This window comes from Accipiter gentilis, chromosome 30 (assembly GCF_929443795.1).
Source record: "Accipiter gentilis chromosome 30, bAccGen1.1, whole genome shotgun sequence".
Lineage (NCBI taxonomy): Eukaryota > Metazoa > Chordata > Aves > Accipitriformes > Accipitridae > Astur > Astur gentilis.
In genome coordinates, this window is record NC_064909.1 from 4,347,327 (window position 1) to 4,353,326 (window position 6,000).

General features: G+C 52.6%; 1 protein-coding gene across 1 annotated transcript in view; it reads right to left on the bottom strand.

Annotated features, from left to right (window-relative positions):
* The window catches only part of RHOQ (ras homolog family member Q), a 22,770-nt gene extending 17,129 nt beyond the window's left edge, over positions 1-5,641 (bottom strand). The window contains exons 1-2 of the mRNA XM_049833762.1: positions 5,431-5,641; positions 5,198-5,256 (exon numbers count right to left, since the gene is read on the bottom strand). Coding sequence (XP_049689719.1) covers positions 5,198-5,256; positions 5,431-5,572 — 201 coding nt within the window. The 5' untranslated portion in view covers positions 5,573-5,641. The remainder of the gene's footprint in view (positions 1-5,197; positions 5,257-5,430) is intronic.
* Between the last annotated feature and the right edge of the window lie 359 nt (positions 5,642-6,000).

The window sequence follows — 6,000 nt, forward strand, 5'->3', positions numbered from 1 at the left end:
AGCTTCAGCAGAGGCCGGCCGGGACTGAGTGAGCTCACAGCTTCCCAGCGCCAGCTGCCAGCTCGGCTGGGACAATGTAAAGGGAGTGAGGAAAAATGCATGTGGGAGGAGGGAGGCACAGCGGGGGACAGAAAGGGGACAGGATGTTAATTGCTAACATGTCATTTTTAGGTCTGCCAAAATCACATCATAGGTTTCGGTGTTTACAACTCTACAGTAAAGGGTGGCAGGCTTCATGTTGCATGAGACCGTGCTTGCATGTTCCAGGCTCACATTTGGCACTACAGCTGCATCGTAGGTGCAACTTGGAAGGAGTAATCTGGTCTGAGGAGGGACGTTTCTATTTCACAACGGACCAGCCAAAATGGTCAGCAGCTGCCTCTCCTTTCAGCAGGATACTGAAGTGGTACCTGCTAGACCAGGGCTACCTACCAAAGCCAAGACAAGTAGCCAGCAAGAAGTAGAAAAATTACTGCTATTTCCTGTTTCATTTATAGCAACCACTGCAAGTTTGGTGACCATCCATTTTAATAACCACACCTCCACCCCTCTCTTTCCCACAGGCACATTCACAGTTATAACCATTACACCTGGCCTTAACGCAAGCACTGATCTTGCTAATATTTGAGTTAGCTTTACACACCTCAGCAGCCCAACCAACTTTAATATAAAATTGCTTTTAACATCAAGGCTTCCATTACAACCGAAAAATCAGTGTGTCTGAATTAAGATGGCTGCGGCTGCAACCAGAGTAGCCATCAGTATCTGAGCCGAGAGGAACCAAGAAGTGGCTTGGTCTGCTCTTCTGCTTTAGCGTGTTTTGTGGCTACTGTTTTGGTGACGGTTAAGAAGGCACCGAGTGCATCCCTGTATCGGACCTACAGCTTGCCCTACACGTGTTAGGCCTTTAAGGCAGAGAAATAAAAGTGGAAAGCCAAGGAACACAGTTTACCTCAGCTCTGTCCAACAAGGCCACGCTAGTATCACAACGTAAGTGATGCTGAGGGATACAAATGTGATTATTAGGCACTGCACCGTAGTAAGGTTCACTCTGCTCTGGCTGTACCGCACTCTGCGCTGCCCAGATGCTGGCTTGGTGCCAAACCTGCGCCAGGCAGCCATGCTATGCCTCAGCATCTCTCTTCCTGGGGCAGCGGGAGCAGCACAGTCTCTGCTCCTGCATCCCCCGAATCCTCCCTCCCGGTCCTGACAGTCCTTCACAGCAAAGACACAGAAGACCAAGGCTTCTATCTCTATGTGGTCAGTACATACTGAAGGAAAGGGACACCACGAATGAAAACCCCACAACAAAAGAGTCTGAGAGGATGGACCCCAACTGCCATTTTAAGCAGCAGCCTTCAATATGGAGCAAAATCTCCAAGAGGTAAATCCTGTGTGTCCTCCCACTTATCCCGATCATTTGGGATGTGGCAAGGGGACACGCAGCACACCTCTTCATTAGTGCTTACAGACATTTCTCCAAAACTTTTAATATCATAAGAGTTGGCAGTATTGTTTTAGTATTATGGAAAATCAAAAGGATAATCGCTTGTCACTAGTTCAAAAGCATTCCAACACGGTGAAGTTAACAGACCCCTGATGAAGCCACGGTCCTCTTCCCAGGCTGATTTTGCCACATACCCCTGCTCAATGAAGAGCAGTACTGACACGCAGTTAGTCTCCCAAAGCAAAGGAGGCTACTGCAAAGCCAAAGGCATCCAAGCATCAGTCTTACAAGCACCTCACGTTTAAACTTCAGTGCGTTGATGCTCCCAGCTCCAGGCAATATAGGCAGGTTCTGCAGTTCTCATCTTCCTGGGGAAACCAGGACACTCCCAAGCCCACCCAGGCTCAACGCATGGCTACGTGCAGCAGCAAGGCTAAAAGGAGCTGCCAGCTCTACCTCTGGGAGGAACTGCTGGAGGAATGCCCTCTTGGACACCACCAGCACCGAATTCCCACCTGCCTCCCTGGCACAGGAGCCTGCCTCCACAGCTGCAAACCCAAAGGGGCTCCAAGAACCTCCACTGCCCAGCAGCTGTACTGGCTATTTTCTGCTGAACCGGCCTCAGTATTTTCAGCCAGAGAAAAGCCTGCTTGAACTCACACACGCCCAAAGCAGGGAAGGTCTGTCTGCATATAAACTGAAGTTTGTGAACCACTAGTGGCATTTTTCCCTGCTATATTTAACCTGGAAAAAAATGGGATTTTCATAGACTTATTCTCAACCTCCTTTAAACTCACAAAGATATGAGGCATTATGTCATCAGTATAGTTACTACACGTGATCCTGTGTGTGTTGTGAAGAAGTGAGCTAGAAAGAGTACTTAATGCCATGAACTCAAAAGCTTGCATCTCCTCTGCCAAAGAGAAGCCTGTCACAAGTTTCTAAATACATAACCACACAAGTTAGAGACCCACAGGCTGGTAAGTCAGTATTTCAGTGCGATGAGCCTGCTGTGCACCAGCTAGAAATCAAAAGGTCTTCAATCCTTGCTCTGCTATGGGCTTCCTGCACGGATTTGGAGTAGGTTACTGTCTGAACCTCCATTTATCCCCTCACTCCCCCCCCCCAAAATGAGATCTGCAGATTGTACCTATGTACTCTGTGCAGAGCCAGGAATATAAACATGCTGAAGACTGGCAGCTGCTTAGATACCACAGTGATCACGCACTGCCAAGTTTTGATAAAATGATACTATCAGGCCAGTATTTTACAGTAAAACTATTTGGGGGTGACAGAATTAGAAGTTAAAGCACTGATTTATGCTGGCACAGAAATCCCAACTTCAAGCACCAAAGAATCCGAGCCGTACAGAAGTCTGTGCAATTGCACCTGCTGATTGCCGGTGTGTACCAGATGCAGCACGCCGTTTCCTCAACACGGAGAAGGCACCATCAGCTCATGTCTTTTCTGCTCTTTACTATATATTTTTAAGCTTTAAAGTAAGTTTTCTGTTATTGCATAGCTCTGGGAAGATGGGCTTGCCAGCACACTCTCTGACAAAGCAGCTTTTAGCTGAATGAAATTGCTGGGCTGGCATCTTCACACAGACTCCCCTCCTTAGGTGTGCTGGATGTTGGGACGGGGCTCCCGTGGGCAGCCCCAGACGTCCACCAGTTCCCCAAACATGCTGAAGTGGGATGGGGATAATGGTAGACTTTATTAGCACTGCAGGTCTGACTAAAAGGGAAGTTTTGCCAAGACCAGATATATTTCTAAAGGTAGCCTCATTAAAACACCCTATGTGAGCTGATGCTCCTCTGAATTAGGCCAGCAAGATCTGGTCCTGGGTACATCAGAAACTGCTCTGTAATTCAAACTTAAGCTTTCAGCTTCTCAGAATCGGGGGGGGGGGGGGGAGAGGGGGGGGGAGGAGCTTACCTGAAGTTTTTTACACATCTGGATATACAATTTCACACTAAAAATTTTTTCTTAGTATAACAGGAATACCTTCGCTTGCCGTTTGCTGTAAACTGGCCGGTTTACCCCACTAGCTTTTGAGGAGGCCAAAGGTCACTCTTTTTGGTACTCAGCACATTCAGGCAGAGTGGGATACCACAAAACCACACAGAGCTAACAACACACATTCCCATTAATAGCAACAAGACAGCACAAGCAGTTTGAGACAGCATCCACAAATAAGTGATGCATATGTACAGTAGTGCTAGGGTCACTTTCACATTTTCCAATGCTCATTATATAAAAAGAGAAAAATAGTTGCATATTAACCAAATGCTTTATTTGCCTGAGCACTAGATCCTCATTTTGTAACCTACTTAAGCAATATTTTACAAGCTGTGTTTTGAACCAATTACTACTGAAAACCAGGACTATGACAGTAATAAGAAATGCACTTAGTTGGCATAAATTTGACTAGTTTGTGTTTACGTCAGTGAGATGACAACCATGAAGTCAGTCTTTTTGGGAATACCCGTCAGGTATCAGCTTTCTGGAAACGGAGCTGTTTCCTACAATTCTCATGGAATTAATTTTATTACTTATTTCAGGCCTAACAAAGATATAAAAGACTGGTTAAATGCTGCTTCCTTTACTTAAGGCTGTGTGCAGATCTAAAAAGGTACACTAATATAGGCAGCAGCTGTTCAATTAAGTATAGGAATAACATGGTTAAAAAATATGGCTTCAGACTATGCAAGTCCAGTAAGATTATCTTACGAGTTGCTCTTTACAACACGGAAGCATGTCTGAGGTCATGTGAGACCAAAACACATGCTCGTACCGCAAGAAGAAGCATTAATATAAGGAATACACAACTTTACAAAACCCATGCGGCATATTCCGTATATATTCCCAGGGTCGGGCCCTTCACAAACTATTTTGTTTCCCATAAGGCATCTCCCCAGAGCCGGGACTGTTTTAAGCCAGGAGACCACGGTTGGCCCGCGGCTGGTGCCATGCAAGTTCAGCTGACCAAGAAGCGACCTGAGTAATGGAGCCCTTCAGCAGCCGCTACACCAGTGAGCCCTCCAAACATCAAGCATTTTATCCATCATTAAAGTTACTTAAGATACACGCTGACATAGTGTCTTTCACAACAAGCTGTAATAATCTTAACCAAATGAGTCACTCGAATTGTCTGGGATAGCACAAGAAACCCAGGTTATCTGAAAGGCAGTGGCCGAGAGTTACATTTTATTGTTTTGCACCTCTAAGTTGGACAACTCTTTTTAGCTATTTAGGAGCCGTAAAGCGTAAACAAGGCAAGCTGCGGCACTGTGGGTCTCTATCCGACCCGCCGCGTTTAAGGCAGCAAGCTCCCTCCCAGCTAAAGGGGGCACCTCTCCCCCATCTGAAGGCCGGCGGGAGGGTCGGCACTCCGGGGGGGTTTGACCGGGGGCGATGCCCGGCCGGGGCGATGCCCCGCCGGCGCTGGCGTAGCCTGGGCCCGGCGCGCCGGCTCGCCCAGCGCCGGGCGATGCCGTGGCCCCCCGGCCGCAGTTCCCCCGCAGCCGGCCCCGCGCCCCTAAAAATACAGCCCGTCTCCGCCTGCCCGCCCTCCAGAGTAAGGGTCGGATCCATGGTTTTCTTTTAAAGCCGTTTTGTATCTGTCGCCCTCCCCCCCGCCGCCGCCAACCCGCCTCTGAATCACCCAGCCCGGACCGCAGCCCTTCAAGTAACTTCAGCGCGGGGCCGGGGCCGGGGCCGGGGCCGGGGGCAGCGCTCGGCACTCACCTGGCCGGCGGTGTCGTACAGCCCCAGCAGGTACTGCTTGCCCCCGACGGTAACGCTGACTGCGAGGGGGGGAGAAACACAGCGGGTGAAGGGGGGCAAAGCCCGGCCGACCCCCCCCCGCCCCCCCGGCAGGGTTAAGGCCGGAGGACGGAGGGAGGGAGGGAGGGAGGGAGAGAGGGAGAGGGAGAGAGGGCGGCTGCCACCGCCGGCGGCCGGGCCCCCCGCCCGCTCACCTGCGTAGTGGTCGAAGACGGTGGGCACGTACTCCTCGGGGAAGGCGTCGTTGGCGTAGCTCATCAGCAGACACGTCTTGCCCACGGCGCCGTCCCCCACCACCACGCACTTCAGCATGACCGCCGCGCTGCCATGGGCCATGGCCGGAGCCCGCCCTCATGGCCCCGCGGGCGCGCCCCGCCGCGCCGGGCCCCCCGGCATCGCCGCCGCCGCCGCCGCCGCCGCCGCCGCCGCTCAGCGGGCGCCCCCGCCGGCCCCCGCCGGGCGCGGCCCCCCCGCCATCCGCCGCCGCGCTGGGCCCGGCGGGAGCCGCCTTCCCCCCGGCCGCGGCCGCGCCGCGCAGGGGGAAGCGCCCGCCCGGGCGCGAGGCCGGGCGGAGGCGGGGGGAGCGGGCTCCCGCCTCCGCGGGGCGGAGGCCCACGCGTGGGCCGGAGGCGGGCGGGCGGCCGCCGGGGCTGCGGGGCTGGAGCCGGCGTGCGTGAGCGGCCGCTGGCCCCGGCCCCGCCGCCCGCACACGCATGCACAGCAACACCCAGCTCTCGCCCGGGCGCAGGCACGCTCCGCAAGTT